At 40.9% G+C, this 16274-nt stretch overlaps 1 protein-coding gene across 1 annotated transcript in view; it reads left to right on the forward strand.

The window, feature by feature from the left end:
- Positions 1–16274, forward strand: part of LOC308200070 (uncharacterized protein) — a 434369-nt gene that overhangs the window by 84648 nt on the left and 333447 nt on the right. Inside the window, exon 6 of the mRNA XM_080605164.1 lies at positions 1084–1263. Within this exon, the coding sequence (XP_080461290.1) occupies positions 1126–1263 (138 nt within the window). The 5' untranslated portion in view covers positions 1084–1125. The remainder of the gene's footprint in view (positions 1–1083; positions 1264–16274) is intronic.

Genomic DNA, 16274 nt, shown 5'->3' on the forward strand with positions numbered 1-16274 from the left:
CCCATTTCTCAATGTATTTTTTATCATTTAAACTGTTGAGGAGACAAACTTTTTTTGCAATGACAGCGTATGGAGAAAAAATAAGCAGCATTCAACACTTGAAGCACTTCAGTGCTGTGAAGCATCTTTGAGATGTAGGATCACATGTCATTAGTGTAAAACAGTGAAGTACCTATGATATAACTGTGAATGTGTGTCTGATGTCTCATGAGGCCAGAGGGTGGGAGCTTTGTCTGATTTATTGCTTAACTCAAACATTATTTTCTATATCTTCAATTTAAGGCTGATTACCCTCACAGTGAAAAATGTGTATTTTGTGTGCAATACATTTCTTTTATAGTCTTGAGAATTGATTCTCGCATTTAGACAGATCTTGGAAGCTTTCTGTATGGTTCTTATGATTTCTTCCCCCACACCCTGTTGGTCTTTCATTCAAATTCTTTGGAAGCTTACTCTCTTGGGGAAAGTTCTTTTTCCTTTGAGGATGTCAAGTTCCAGGCATCTGTACTTGTCAAAAACAAATTTGTTTTCTTGTTCAAAGCACCTCTTTGGAGATGGGGCCCATTGTTTTTAAAGGGATATTGCCAATTAAAATTGGCTACCAAGGGTAGGTATATCAACAGACCTCTAAATTCTTAGGGAAATATTTATTAAGAAAATAAATATCCCATTTGCAGTGTTAGAAACCTAAACATCTTAGCATCAAAAATTTTGTGGTGAGTTTGATAAACACAGCCCTATTCCTCTACCCTTCTTAAGCACCCGAAGTTCTGAGCTGCCAGCAAGTGGCTGTATGAAAAGGTTTGCTTAAATTAGCTTATGCTTTATTTCTTATTTTCAGTCGAAAAATTAAATGAGCCATTAAAGGAAACCACACTAATGAGATGTGCTATGAAGCAAAATATGCCTAGGGCAAAAAGTAGTCTTTTAATTTGTTCAATTTAAATCTCTAACATCTGGCTGAGATGGATGATGTCACTAAACACATTAAGAATATCAAAAATAGATCTCTGTAATCAGTGCCTCCACTGTTTGCCTTTCTCCATTTGCTCACTCACTCACTCACTTTTTTTGGCCATTCAGTAATACAGAAGAACAGTTAAAAGGGCAAGTACTCCAACCTGGATGTGGACCATTGGCCTGATCACCAACTCCATGGCTGATCCAGAACCACCACAGGCTGCTCCCAGTGTTGGGTACCTCTCGGCTGCTCAGGGGTTAAGGATGGGCAGGAGCATCACTCAACACAACAGTCACAAGAAGGTGGGGAGATGGAGACTTCAAGCAGCTGTACATCAGCAGTTTTGTGCTGCATCCATGTTCAGAGGCCTGGTTTGATTCCTCGTGGTGCTGGGATTGGGAGGTAGAAGTAGCAGCTGGGGCCAGCTGACTTCAGAGCACAGCTGGACTCGTACTGATCAATTCTGCTTGTCTGAGGTCTGAAGAACCTCATGAAGTGAGTTGTGAGCCAAATGTTCTTAGCACTGTGTGGCCTAGTACCTGACAGCAGTTGGCAAAGTGCATCTGTATGGGCACAGCAAGCCAGTAGGCTTGCCCAGAACAGTTTTCCATTTCCTCTTTTGTTACCAAAAACAAAAGGTTGTTCATGAATTTATAGTTCTGTCCCAAAGAAAAAGGTGCTGCAGATTGCTCCTTTGATGCAATGTCCTTCATCACTGTGTACTTGTTCGTATTGTGGGCAGGACCCCAAGCCATAGAATTGCCCTGGTGGGAGAAGCAGGTCTGTTTTCACTCAGAGGGTGGTGAGGCACTGGAACAGGTTGCCCAGAGAGGTTGTGGATGCCCCATCCCTGGAGGCATTCAAGGCCAGGCTAGATGCGGCTCTGGGCAGCCTGCTCTAGTGGTCGGCAACCCTGCCCAGAGCAGGGGGGTTGAAAGTTAGATGATCTTTAAGGTCCTTTTCAACCCCGGCCATTCTGTGATTCTATTTGTGAAAACAGTAATCCCGGTGAGCAGGCTAAAATGATATCCGAGGTAGCCTCTAGTCAGAATTACTGTCTATAACGCTACTCTTGATTGAGTTGCCAGGTTGTTGCCAGACAAGGCAAACTGAGCTGTGAACTGCTCCACTAAAAGTGGGCAAATCAACGCAGATGGCTTGTAGGAGCACCTTGATAGGGGGGTTCCCGTATTACGTCAGGTGCGCACAATTAAAAATCTGCTGAAGGAGGGCTCTGGTATGAGTATTGTCTGCGTAGCCACCCTTTGTTGTGGCTTTCCTGGTGAAGCACTGTAAGGTCTGTTTTGTTGCAGCAGTTCCTCTGCTCTGCCTGGAGTTGTGGTGGCTCATTCTGAGGCCCAGTGGAAGGCCTCCGGAGGTAACTTTTGCATGCAGAATAGGATTTGTAGTTGCTGTAAAACAGCCTGACTCTGCTGGCTTCAGGGTGTGTTTTTTCTTCTAAAAAGGAGTATATGTAAATGGAACAGCATTATTATTCTGTCTCACAGAAATGCAGATTATTTGTTTTGCTTTAAATTTTAAAGAATTCAAAAAAAACTTAATTCTTTAAACAGTTTTAAAACCAGGTGACTGTCAGAATTCACAGCTTATGTTCTGCAGATCTTTCATACTTATGTCATTTGAATTCTTTAGTTCACTGGCCTAGTTCTCTGCTTTGAAAGTACTTAAATCATATCTGTGTAGTTAAGTTTTTCCCCATTTGCCAAATTTAGCAAATGTCATTCTGCCACTTCAGTTTGCTGAGAGACTCTCTTGTATTATTTTTAATAAAAAATAGGGCAGCATTTAGGATCGTCTCTGTGATGGATAAAACTTACTGATGGGAGGACCAAGGATCATTAACACCATCTCTTAAATAAGAAATAAAATATATCTTGTTCCTGGCTGTGCAGAATTGGGGCACAAACCTGAATAGCTTGTACCGTGAGAAACACTCCTTTTATGGGTTGCTTCTAATTCAAGGCACATTGCCAAGTGCAATATTCCCCCTCTGCTGATTCATGCCTGAGTTCCAAGCAACACAATTTCCCAGGTTCACTCCTTGATTCCGGCAGAATCGCAAATAAAAGAATTACAGGCGGCCTTCTGGTCCTTACTGTTGAAGGAAAAATAATCTTGGAAACTTCCAGAATCAACTAAAAGGGAGGTTAGCTTTCATTTATGGCTGGGAAGCAGTAATGGTGAGACCTGTGGTCTAAAAGCCATGGGGGGTCCTGCCACGTCTTTTTCATTAGAGGATCTAATCCATCTCTCTTAGGGGGTTCACAGAAGACATAATCAGATTCTCTAGTCTGATCCCCTTGGTGTCACAGGTCACTGGATTTCATGCAGATTGCTCTGTAATGAGTCTTATTCTGACATTCTCAAGCACTGACAGCATCCAAAGGGTCACAGAGCTGTTGTAGTGGAGCCAAAGCAGTGGAAAACTTTCCTCTTGAGTAGCTTTAGCTTCTGCATTGCCTTAATTCATGTATATAATCTGACCCCAGCTTCATTGCAGTATTTAAGTGTGCAGCTCCATCAATTCCAATAGGAGCTGTCCTGAATGTCTTGACATCCTTCTAAATGTCTTGACGTTTAGGTTTTAGTGTGTGCAGCTGAATTTTTGGCTTACGCAGTGTGACCGTTACATGGCTGGTTTTTGCAATTGCAGAACGTGCTGGTGAAGTCAGCTGTAGAATGAGCCCAAAGATGCAAATGGTAATCTGAATAGAAGTGTTAAGCAATCCTTCTTTCTTATTCCAAATGGGCTTTTCTCCTACCAAAGTGTTTAGAAATTTGTCTAGTATTAAAAATCTGGGCTGAAAAGTTTCTATTGTATTTTCTTTTACAATTAACATCTTTGTAGGAAAAATAATCTGAAACATACTTTCAACAGCAGGAAGGAGGAGGGAGAGAAATAGTAGCGTTAAAAGAGCTGGACCTGATGTATCACAGAATTTTGGAGCTGAATTTTTAATGTGAGAAGGCAACTTGGCAGCTCTGTACAGTTTTCAGTTGTTTTAAAGGAAGCATAATGCTGTAGAACAGGCAGGTATCATACCTCTTTGACCCATGGACAGGGTGGTGTTCTGGGCTCTGTTACTATACTACAGGTCTAACTAATCAAAACAAACGTGATGGGGAAGCCAAGAAATTCAATGCATTAGAAGCCGCCAGAAGTCGTGAAAGTACCTAACGTCATTGGATCATGAGTTATAGTAGGTGATTGCAGTTTATGAATAAGTTCTTTGAAATAATGGGGTGCTAAATGGTAGATAGGGAAAATATTAATTCTTTGGGGAAAGATTCTGCAGTGGCCAAGGATAATCATCCTCATGAACAACAGCCTAATCCTCAGAGATACTTCAGTGCGGATTATTCAGATTCATTGGGAAATGAGATATTCCTGGTGGTCTAAACATCAGTAATCTCATGTTCTTTCACAAGAGTAATTAGATGAAAGTGAATGCAGTTTGAGATGGTTTGGACTAATTTATTTTTGTGTTAGAATTGACATACTGATTCAGACCAAAGCTCCATCTAACCCAGGGTTCTGGTTTTCCCTTGAACCCGTGTAAACTTTTTGCATCCACAGCCTCTGTTTGTGAGGAGTGCCACAGATCACTTGTGTGTTGTTTAACATTCACCTTGTTTTGGTGTTTTAACTTGGTACCTCATAGCTTCATTTGACAGCCCCTATGCAGAGACAGTGAACTATACAATTGATCTCTATTCTTTCATACTGCTAGTAATTTTGTAGACAGGTTATATCCCTCTAAATATTTTCTTTTCCTATTTGGAAAGTCACTTCTTTAGTATTTACATACACAGTCCTGTTTAAATAGAGAGCAAGTACAGCACTGGAGTCTGCTTTAAAATGTGCGAATCACTCTCTTTTTCCTCTTGGCAACCACACAGAATCACAGAATCACAGAATTGTCTAGGTTGGAAGAGACCTCCAAGATCATCTAGTCCAACCTGTGTCCTAACACTAACAAGTCCTACACTAAACCGTATCACTAAGGGCTACATCTAAACGTCTTTTAAAGACCTCCAGGGATGGTGACTCAACCACCTCCCTGGGCAGCCCATTCCAATGCCTAACAACCCTTTCAGTAAAGAAGTTCTTCCTAATATCCAACCTAAACCTCCCCTGGCACAACTTCAGCCCATTCCCCCTCGTCCGGTCACCAGGCACATGGGAGAACAGACCAACCCCCACCTTGCTACAGCCTCCTTTAAGGTACCTGTAGAGTGCGAAAAGGTCTCCCCTGAGCCTCCTCTTCCCCAGGCTGAACAAGCCCAGCTCCCTCAGCCGCTCCTCGTAAGACTTGTTCTCCAGACCCCTCACCAGCTTCGTTGCCCTTCTCTGGACTCTCTCGAGCACCTCCATGTCCTTCCTGTAGCGAGGGGCCCAAAACTGAACACAGTACTCGAGGTGCGGCCTCACCAGAGCCGAGTACAGGGGCACAATCACTTCCCTAGCCCTGCTGGCCACACTGCTTCTTATGCAAGCCAGGATGCTGTTGGCCTTCTTGGCCACCTGAGCACACTGCTGGCTCATATTCAGCTGCCTATCAACCCATACTCCCAGGTCCTTCTCTGCCAGGCAGCTTTCCAGCCACTCATCTCCCAGCCTGTAGCACTGCTTGGGGTTGTTGCGCCCCAGGTGCAGGACCCGGCACTTGGCCTTGTTGAACTTCATACCGCTGACCTATCGGTCCAGCCTATCCAGATCCTCCTGCAGAGCCTTCCTTCCCTCGAGCAGATCGACACACGCACCTAACTTGGTGTCGTCTGCAAACTTACTGAGGGTGCACTCGATCCCCTCATCCAGGTCATCGATAAAGATATTAAAAAGGACCGGCCCCAGCACTGAGCCCTGGGGGACTCCACTAGTAACCGGCCTCCAACTGGATTTGGCTCCATTCACCACAAGTGCAGCCTTATTTAAACTTGCTCTTTGCCACCCCGACACTGGCCACCAAAGAACTTCTGTGTTATCCTTTGGATGGGCTTTTGGTTGAGAGTACTTAGAGGTGGCTGAGGTGGCACGTGGTTTGGGTAAGCAAGTGATATGTATTTGGGTAGAGGTGCTGGATGGTTTATTTTAAAAATTGATATGCCTGGAAAAGTTAGACTGCTGGGTCAAAATTTGCTGGCCCTTAGGGAGTTTTGCAAAAGTATAACAATCTGTTTATAAGACACTGTCTTTTTTTTTGTTAGACTATTTATTGTTGCCAAGGAGAGGAAAAGAGCTCATTCAAATGTGTCTGTGAAGCCCTGGGTCAGTGCAACTTGTGCACTCACAGCCTGAGCTGCGTTTTTGAGGTACACAAAGCTAAAAGCCATCACAGGAGTGCACGCTGCAGATCTCCTATCTGACAGCCCTGGTGCTTTTGTGAGCTTTCTGCTACAACTCAACAGAAAACAAGCTTTTCGTCAGGCAGAAGTGCTAAAAACAGCAACCCCCGTACTCACTGTGAACAGAAGACCAAACTTGTGAAACTGAAACATATGGCAGAAAGCTAGCTGAAGTGCATCTTTCCTAGCTTTCGGTTTGAAAATGAGGGAAAGCTTTTTGCCAACTGGGTGTGGAAAAATGTGAAACCAAAGACCCCATAGGTAATTGAGTTCAGAGGAATGTACAGGCTTAGTTGTTTTACCATGACAAAATACAGGCATACAATCTTAAATTATATCAGATTACTCGGATTAATTCTCATTGTTCCATATTGCTCTTAATCAGTCAACAACACCTGGATTCATCTGTTAGTCAATTCTGTCGTATTGATGTTTTTTGAGTTTTAGGTCCAGCTGCCTTTCCGAACCTTATATTTGAAGTAGTGAGAAGCTTCTATGTCTTGAGGCAGCAAAAATTAATGGAAAGTTTATTTTGGCAAGTATGATCCTTGCAAAATAGGAAGGGGAAGCATTCTTCTGAGTTTAACATTAACACTTGATTTTGTCCTGTTTAGAAACAGTGAAGTTATAACCCTGATGTGCAGTTAAGTTACCTAAAGTATGTTTATTTGGTAAGGGAATAACACTGGAAAATAAGATACTTGAGATCAACCAAAAATGTCTGTCTCATCTCCCGTTAGTTTTTTTTCCATCCAAATAGAGATAAGTTTTTGTTCTTTTGGACTTAGTGCTGGATCTCCATCACTCTTCTGTATGTCTATGTAGCATTTCTTTGGGCACAAATGTATTTCCAGTAGTGAAAACAAAAGATTTTAAGACCATCTAATCCCTGCGTGGAAAGTGAGTTTGATATGTCATGTGCATTCTTCTGCTGCATTCTTTTCATGATATTGACAACAGTAGGATAGAACAAAAAAAAAAATAAAATCCAATAAATCTCTGCAGCAAGACTTAAAGGACAACACTGATTGTTGTGCATGGCTCAGGCTTTACATCTTAAGTGAGAGAACCAGTGGAAACTTGCACTAATGAATTTTCATATATTTCAAAGTACTGAATGCAGTGCTGGGGGAACTGGGGAGCCTTTTTCTTATCTGCTGGGGCTTTCTTAAACTGAAAGTTACTTGCTGTTCTGGAAAAATCAATGCAAGAGCTATTTTAGGGATATATCCACAAATCTGTGTTATTTGGCAAGCCTGAAATTCATATCCCAATTTGACAGTGAAAATGGAAAGTTTAGCATACAAACACAACGACTCACTCCAGCATTCTGGTAAGACCATGTAGTATTGACCACTTGGTATTGATGGGTAAGCAAGTAATGATAACATGTCATAGTCTGCCTTTATCTGCTAACAAGAGATGACTTTACTATGTGAAGGGAACTTCACATCCAGAATTGAGGGTGTATGTATGTTTGTGCAGCGGTTGATCATAGGTTCAGGAACCCTGTTATGCAGGCACCCGACAGAAGAGGTGAGATACTAGAGGAGAGCTGGGGAGTGTCCAATTTACCGAGTAATGTGAGTTTCACTGGGAGTATGGTCTGTCATAAGTCCTGAAAGTGTTTGCCATGTTTGCAGCCATTTTACAGCTTTCCATAGGTGCAAATAGACACAGAAAATTAATAACAATGCTAAAGAGCAGTCCTGTTATCCAAGACATTTTCGTTTTAATTATTCAGTTCCTATGGGCTTACCCAGGGAGAGATCTCCCCAGTCACAGAGCTTCTGTTTTCCCTGGCAGATAACCTGAAATGCTAAAGAACCCAACGTGGATCCTTTGAACAAAATGCTATTTACAAAAAATAGAAATTTCTCTTTGCTCCTCCTCTAGTCAGTACCTACTGGCAGTGTTGTGTTCAACTAATTCACGTTAAAATTAATTTTATTTAGGGTGAGACTTCTTATTGTTACATATTGCCTCAGAAAAATAATTGATAGCCAATTAAAATGCATTTAAAATGTTGGTGTGGTGTTAAATGGTGGCAACTGTGAGAAAGTGATTTTTCTGGCCACATCTTTAAGTTTACATAAATATGGAGAAGCCCAATAGTATCTGTTTTATTTAATCTTGGACAAGATGCTCAGAAGCAGTGGTCTGCATTACCTCTAAATGGCAGACAAAAAGGCGAAGTCTTTGAGTAGTTTTTAGATTTCATGTGAATGAATGAATAAGGGACTCTCCAGGACAGGACTGATACTCCCTGCCTACAGAATAAACACACATTTTCTCGTACTGCAATATTCTTTCTCCCTACCCTTTAGCAAAACAAATTTAACCTGAATCTAGTGTTACCACCTCTTGAATGGATGTAAAGATTACTGTTATTTCTGATGAGTCTTAACTGCCCCTGTTTTTCTTGCACTGGGGCATTATGGACATCGTTTTGAATGAGAGTTGATCATACTTCCTTCTGTGATTAAGTCAGGCTTTCAAGTTAACAGGCATGTTAGGCTGTTCCACTCCTTGGTTTTTGAAGTGGGCTTCTTATGTTCTTGTATTTCCAGTCTAGTGTCTGTGTTCAGAGCTGTAGCTTTGTTTCTGAAGGTGCATAATATGGCAAAGGACGGCATACCATCAAAATACATAGCTGCTGAATTATGCACATTTATTTCTGGCAGATCATACCTGTATCTAGTGGACTTGGTGATTTCTTTAGCTGAAATAAACTCTCTGCACTTTAGCTCCATTTAAACGTATTCAGATGTTATTCTGATGCACATGGCTTTATTTAGCAATCAGTTGCAACAGGGTTTTTTTTCTATTTATCCAAATATAGGTGTGTTTCTTTCGGATGAGTAGGTAATAGTTGTTCAGTATATGGCCACTAGAGCAAGCACGCTTCTGTACAGAATCTGAAATACTGTTGTTCTTTTTTTGCAACATATAGTAAATGGAAGACCTCAAACATGCACAAGCACCTAGATTTCCTGCTAAAGCCTACCACATGTTTCATTTATTGTTTGAAACTGATTTATGTCATGATTAGCATAATTCTTCCTGAGATAGTTTAAAAAGGGGAAAAAAAAAAAGTGTTCCCCCCCACCTCCCTGGAGACCCCAGCTTTAAGACTTTTTAAAAACATTTTTTCTGTATAAGTTGCAGGTCACTCTGAGAAGTGCTGGAGACTGCTGCAGTAGCTGGGATTCCCATGTGGAAACATGTTACCAGTAATCTCCTTGGACTCCTCACCCCACAAATAGGCTGTCTGTGCATCAGCGTTGCTTCCTTAGCCTTTTACATGTTTGAATGGTGAAAGAGTTCTGGCTACTTGAGGTTAGAATTCCTGGGCTGGTACTGTTTTAACTGAGAGATGGTAAAGAGGGACTGCTGGGGGCAGGGGTGGGGGTATCAAGGTAAGCAGGAAGCATGGTTTCAGCAGAAGGAATGCCTGTTACTCTTTTCTGAGGCAGGGTATTTGTTGTCTCGTTGGGAGCAGGGTCTAGAAGCCATATGTAAGAAATTCCAAAAGTAAGGCAAAAGGTAGAACTTTCCATTAGATTTACAGGAAACAGATTTTTCTATGAAATCTTGCAAACTTTAGGTGATAGTTATTTTTCAGCAGCAAAATCTTATTTTTTTTCTTGAAACCTTTGCTTCCCACAATGACCTGGCCACCCACTTACCATCTGCTAAACCTGGTGCTGTTTAATTGAAAAAATAAATGAATATGCTGTTCTATGGAGATGGTATTTAAGTGCGTGGATACATATTTAAGTGCTGATAGCTCAACTGACGGTCCCCCAGGTCCTTTTCTGTAGTGCTGTTACCTTGCCAGCCTGGCCTGCAGCGATACATGGGGCTATGTCCTAAGCACAGCATTTTGGATTTGACCTTGTAGAAGCGCGTGATGCACGCCAGCCCGTCTCTCTGCTGTCGGGCAGGGTCCCTCTGAAGAGCAGCTCCAATCTGCAGCGTGTCAGCCATGCCTGCAGTTGGGCGGCACCTGCACCCGCAGTGCCGGCGGTGCGTTCTGTCCCATCATCCAGGCTGTGGATTAAGAAATAGGACGGTATCAACCCCAGTGTCTCCCCGGGAAGCAAATCCGAAGGAGATTACGTGAAAAGCTTTTACCTCAGTCTAAGGAATTGGATCGTGATTTAATTTACCTAGCTACTATTTTGAGTCTCTAATTTTCCAGGGCCCTTCCAGTACTTCACAAGATCACTGGGGGTAATAGTTAATGACAGCTATAATGTGAAACAGGACAGTTGGATAATAACTGGGATTTAATGCCCTGTTTTATTTTGGGTTTATAAAAGAGGGCGTCAGAGGTTATTTCATGAACCAATGACCTGTGAATGACTGGCACAAAAATGTACAGAATGACCCCAATGTGTTACAGTGTCATGAAAGCAGTTAAAGACTGGTAAGGCATACCTTAAGGGAGGAAAAAAATAAAATAAAATGGGCAATCCTGAGTTTGCTATGACACAACACACATGCAAAGTAACAGGAATGAATTCCATTGCAGCAGAAAGAAAATGAACTCTACAGAGTGCATAGTAACTGTTGTGTCTGACTTCTGCCCGAATTTGTGTGTATGATTTGGTGAAGTCATAAACCATTGTGCTTCCAGATGAGACCATTCATTTTCTTTAAGGTTGACATGCATAGTTTTCGAGGCCAAAATTTTGGAAACTTTGGCCCTGACATTTTGGAAACCACTTAGTCAAAATCATCTTGGGTGTGCCAGTGCTCTTAAAGAATGAAGCTTAGGTTGTTGCAAAGCTCTCGTGCACAGTCAGGTACTGAATTTGGAAGACTGCTTTTAGAAGACATTTCTAATATCCTTTTGCTTCCTTATCACTCAGATGGGAAATGTCCAAGTTCACAGGAATAATGTAGGGCTTAATTTAGTAAAGGTTGTAAAACAATTTCAGATCTTCTGCAAACTTCTATATAAGTATGAAATCTTACAAGATAATCTGGGGCTTGATCTTACATTTGTTTGAAGCTAGTAGCAAATTTCCCAGTGATTTCATTAGTGTGGCATGAGACTCCTGGGGCAGGAGTCTCAGATCCGTGGGGTATATTTGTGTCTATTTTTGAACCTCTGTTTGCATGAAGAGTAGAATGAGTGCAGCCATCTCATGAGTCAGAGGAGAGAATTCTCTAGTGGACACAGTTATAATAAATTTAGCCCCAGTTCTTCTTCAGCTGATTAAAACTAATGGGGATAGGAAATGGTGACTGCATTGGCAGAGGCAGTATAAATTTCCAAAAAGTAAGAAGTCCTGTGCTAAAAATACAAGTGTTTTTTAAAGTGCGGAAAATGTAGTGATATCTGTCCAATTTATTTCTTTTCCACGGAAAACAATCATGTCTGTTGCATCTAATTCTGTCAGTAGTAGCTGGGAGCGGTGTTTTACTGAAAGCTGATTCAGTCCGTTTCCCTCAGTATATTGTTAATTTGCGTTTAAATCATATCTGATACTGCTAAAACCACTTGAGTTAGATTACAAGGTGCCTGTGTACTTGAAGTTTATTTGTGTATTTGATTAAATATGACCATCTTGATCCTACAGATTGTACTGCTATGGCTGTGGTAAAGCTGAGTAATCTGTGCTGTGGAAAGCTGTACGGTTCTCGAAGTAGTAGCTTTTGATGAATAAAACCCAGTGCCTGGGGTCTTGCACTGAAGCACTCAGGTGGCACTGACTGTGGCTCTGTTATATCCAGTGAAGGATCCACATTGTGGGCAACGCTGTTCTGGCCAGAGCTGCTAGTTCTGGTCTGGCATCTCGGAAAGCAAAGGAGCCTCAGCTTTGAGAAAGTCCTCGTGCTCTGGGGGTTTATGTATTGCGGGAGGATCTCTGCAACTCTGCAGAAATGACTGGTGCAAGTAATGCAAAGTAAGAACGTGGTGGGGGCTCATGGGCTTCAGCTGGCCACTGGGTTCCTCGAAGCTTTCTGGGCTCCCTTGTGCAGAGTTCTTGTCCGCTATGGGGCTGATGTGAGAGAGGCCAGACTTCTGTTACTGCAGTTCTGCTCCGTAATGTATTTGCAACGTTTCTTCTCCTGTGCTCGTGGGCCAGTAATTCTGCAAGAGGTAGGAATGTGAAGGCTGAACCACAAAGCCATTTAGATGCTTAACTCTTACTGATTTGAATTGATGACTCTTAAGTGTCTTGTTGCAGGAGCATTTTTTCCTTTTTTTTCCTTTTTTCCTTTTTTCCTTTTTTTTTCCTTTTCTTTTTCCTTTTTTCCTCTTTTCCTTTTTTCCTCTTTTCCTTTTTTCCTCTTTTCCTTTTTTCCTCTTTTCCTTTTTTCCTCTTTTTCTTTTTTCCTCTTTTGCTTTTTTCCTCTTTTGCTTTTTTCCTCTTTTGCTTTTTTCCTCTTTTGCTTTTTTCCTCTTTTGCTTTTTTCCTCTTTTGCTTTTTTCCTCTTTTGCTTTTTTCCTCTTTTGCTTTTTTTTTCCTTTTTCCTTTTCTCCACATATCCAAACTTCTAAACAGGTCCTTGGTTACTTTTATAGGTTATATTAGACACATATTGTAGCTAAATAGGACATTATACCCATCCTGTTTCCAGTCCACATGGGAAGAGGGTTTTTGCTGCAGTCTCTTCCAGTAAAGATCGTCAGACCATATCTCCTTTGTCTGTATGAATTGCGGGAAGTCCTTTAGCCAGAAATGTTAAATGAGGATTCCCACACACCAAGGTTTGTATGCGTTGCAAAAGACCGCACAGCATTAACCAGCAGTTGGGCCCTATTTGATTTGGCTTTTTCTAACTTTATGCTAGATTCCTACTAGACTACGATATTTTGCTGTCAGTTCGTTTTCCACGTAGCTTAAAAACCTTTATGCTTAAAGACTTAGTGTTCCCAATTTGTTTCCTTTAGTATAGCTCTTAGATGTTTCTTCCCTGTTTGCTGGACCTATCCTCTTTAATGGTCAAGATGCATGCCTCTGGAATGGGAATCCTCTGAAGGATTTCCATTGGAGAGTGTTTTAAATAGAGAATGAAGTCTCCTGGGATTACAAATATTCGTCTTATGAGAAAAGTATAATATGGAAAAAGTAGCAGAGGGATTTTTGAAAGTACAACCTTTTGACTTTAATACAGATTGTATTGTGTGATGACACGGACATAGTTTTGATCACAAGTTTTGAAATTGGGTTATTTTATCTGTGTAATACATACTGTACAAAAATGATGAAATCATTCAGGTAATTGAAACTCAGACCAGTCCATCCAGCGTGATTGTGGAAAATTACTGTGGTAGAATATGAAGTTTTGCACCTTGGCTTTATAGCTTACAAAGCTGTTTTCCCACCATCACAGTCTGTCTTACTGGGCATACAAACCTACCAGGAAAACCTGTACACAGTGAAGCATCTGCTTTACACTCAAGTGTTGGCTTCTCAAGGGTCTTTCAAGCTGAGTTGTGAAGCACGAAGAGGTCAAGTGACTCATCCAAGTCCTGCAAAATGCCAGCTGAAATTAGGATCCAATGTGCTTCTGGCTTCATCTGTTTTGTACTCGATCCTGTAGGTCACAATGCTCCTTTGTCGGGGCAGAACAGTGCCAAGATGCACGTTGCTTCCCAATTATGGATTGCAGTCAAATCTTATGTGAAAGCATTGTTCACTTTGAGAAGTATGGAAACATGTTTCTTGTTAACAAACAATACCCATAAAATGTTAATTAAAAGACAAGTATTATAGGAAAACTGTTAATTGCGTAGTTACATTTATTATCTGTGACGATTTTTATTTACAAAGCAGAGCTGTTACATGAAGCCTGTGGTGACAAGGGGAGAACAGGTGTGAACTTAGTGGCGTTCAGGTAGGTCATCCTCCCTGCCCTTCAGAGGGAGCAGCCCGCCCTTGCCAGGCTGTGCTGCGCGGTCCCCGGGGAAGCGGAGGCTTCAGGGAAGCAGCCCTGCCGGGCACAGCCTGGTGCATCAGGGGGTTCTCTAGGCTCCGGCTGCACTGGGCTGGGCTTATTCAGGAGCTGATGGAGGAGCTGCTATGCAAGAAGAAAAATACTGTCCCAGAACAACTTGTGAGCATAAATCCTCAGTGACAGGCTGAGTGTCAGACGTGGATTTGCAGCAGGAAAAAGGTGCATTAGCCTTGCTAATACTTAACATTAAGGGCAAAGAGGGATTAGAAATGTAAAAGGCTGACTTTTTTCTTGCACTTCTCCATTTTACTACAGTGTTCTACTAAGAATACTACCTTAGCTTTTCTCTGGAAATTGGTCAGTGAACCTTGTGAAAGTTTTATGGAGGCTTATTACTGTCTAATTCACCTTACAAAATGAAAGTATTTTTTTTCAGTTGCTTTCGAGAAGTTTGTCCTTGCCTGCTTCATCCAAGGGTCCAAAGTTCAGACCAGATTTTATAAAATCTGAAACAGTTAAGCTTTCCTCATTTGTCATTAAATTGAGTTTTATATTTAATCTTCAATGCATGTTAAATTTGCCATATAAGAAGGGCTACTTCTGGAATACTATTCTTAGATACCACCTGCGAGCACTGAAAATCTTCCGTTATTTTCCATTTCTAATTCAGAAATGTTGTCCTTTATCAACATGTAATTGAATGTGCTGTCAAATACATTCAGACAGTGAGTTATATTCAGTGTGGTAATAAAAATACCAATTAAATGTCAAAAAGGAAAAAAAAATCTTTTGAACCACTTTAAATATTTGTGATTCTTTCCATTCTTTTGTGTGAATTGAACAGTATCAATATTTTAATTCTTCAGGAAACCTTTTTAATGTCGTCAAAGACTTAGCAAGTTGCTGCATTACCCATGACGTAAATTGTTTTCACAATGCTACAGCTAAGTATTAATTATGATCAGTAGATACTGTATTGGTGTCTCTTGGAATAACTGATAATGGTTCAAATTCATTGCTAAGATGCTAATGTCCTATGAAAAGTGAAATTTGAAACAAATCTTACAGTCCTCTGGTTTCAAAAACTGTGAAAAAGCTGAAAATGAATTTTTACTTTTGTTTTGTAATATATTTTTTTAAAATGCTACTGCACTTTAATACATGTAAAAAAAATCTCCTATTGTTCTTCAATTGAATTAATTTCATATGTAACTCCATTATTATAACTGTTATTAAAAAGTTTCTCCTATCTGAGGAATTACATTGACCTACCAAAGTGGTGTGCCCAGGGTATGAAAACATCTGCTTGATTGGCAGTGTGATACTTTCTATATACCATTTTCTTTACATCAATTATTGAAAAGGAGAAGAGCATTTCTTTTTGCCGTGGATTTCTGGAGAAAAGTTGTTATGCGCTAAGATGGCTTGAAAGTAAAATTGCAGCATCGTTCAGTTTTGAACTTGGCACTTTTCAGGATGCCCGTGCAGATGCAATATGCCCGCAGAAGCGGGTCACAATAAATGTTATGCAGTCGCCATCATCACATCCAACTTTCCTATAGCCGCGATCAGTGCTTACCTGAGGAGGACATAATACCAACTGTTATGTGAGTTTATGCGGTGGTCTTCCATAGGAATACTTGAGCTTAAGTAGTTACATTTTGCAGTGGCTAATGTAATTATTTCCTTATTGTCTCAATTTTACAGATAGGATCGGACAAAAACCAAAATATTCAAGCTTCCTTTAATTTTGGATGCCCTATTTTAAATTCCAGGTAGTGGTTTTACAAACTACATGACTATTCTTGGTCATCAAGCAGTGTGGAAAAAATGTGGAAGAAATTATCCTAGCTGAAAAGGATTGAGCGTAATTCAGCCCCAAACTCAAGTGAGCTGTGAGTTCCATGCAAAACAGGAGGAAAGAAAACCTGTGGAACAAATGTTCAGTTTGCTATATGATCACCTCAAAGCAATTGAGGTCAAATCACTATTTAATAACATTATGAAGTTTAAAAACCCAAGGCTTTAA

The sequence above is a fragment of the Anser brachyrhynchus genome (assembly GCF_964034855.1).
Source record: "Anser brachyrhynchus genome assembly, chromosome: 9".
NCBI classification, from domain to species: domain Eukaryota; kingdom Metazoa; phylum Chordata; class Aves; order Anseriformes; family Anatidae; genus Anser; species Anser brachyrhynchus.